Genomic DNA, 389 nt, shown 5'->3' on the forward strand with positions numbered 1-389 from the left:
AGCCAAAACACAACCACCTATGTGGAGGTTAAACACCTCATTCTTCATCTTCACTCACGCCTTCCACTACAGGCCAGTTCTTACCTTAGTGTCGCCTTTATTCATGTCGTTTGTCACGGGAAGGGAGACGGCTGTAAGAGGAGGGGAGGAAAAAAAAGAGAGCTTGATATTCATCTCCTCTGGGAGACAAGCAGAGAAATCCTATCCTGCTAAAAATGAGAGTGGAGAAGAGGGGCACCTCACTGTAGCAGAAGTGGTCTGTGGGTGCAGCACCTGCGTGTGAGCACTGTGTGCCCCTCAGCTCTCCCTAGGGAGAGGGAAGGGGAATGGGAAGGGGAGGTCCCGGGCTGGCAGCGCCCGGGCGCTCGGTGGCCCGGGGCCGGGCAGGG

The 389-nt window shown here is 56.0% G+C and overlaps 1 protein-coding gene across 1 annotated transcript in view; it reads right to left on the minus strand.

The window, feature by feature from the left end:
• Window positions 1-131, minus strand: part of CHGA (chromogranin A (parathyroid secretory protein 1)) — a gene marked incomplete at its 5' end in the record, with an annotated part of 13,522 nt that extends 13,391 nt beyond the window's left edge. The window contains one exon of the mRNA XM_010136944.1: window positions 85-131. Within this exon, the coding sequence (XP_010135246.1) occupies window positions 85-131 (47 nt within the window). The remainder of the gene's footprint in view (window positions 1-84) is intronic.
• Between the last annotated feature and the right edge of the window lie 258 nt (window positions 132-389).

Source organism: Buceros rhinoceros, unplaced genomic scaffold (assembly GCF_000710305.1).
Source record: "Buceros rhinoceros silvestris isolate BGI_N320 unplaced genomic scaffold, ASM71030v1 scaffold26635, whole genome shotgun sequence".
Lineage (NCBI taxonomy): Eukaryota > Metazoa > Chordata > Aves > Bucerotiformes > Bucerotidae > Buceros > Buceros rhinoceros.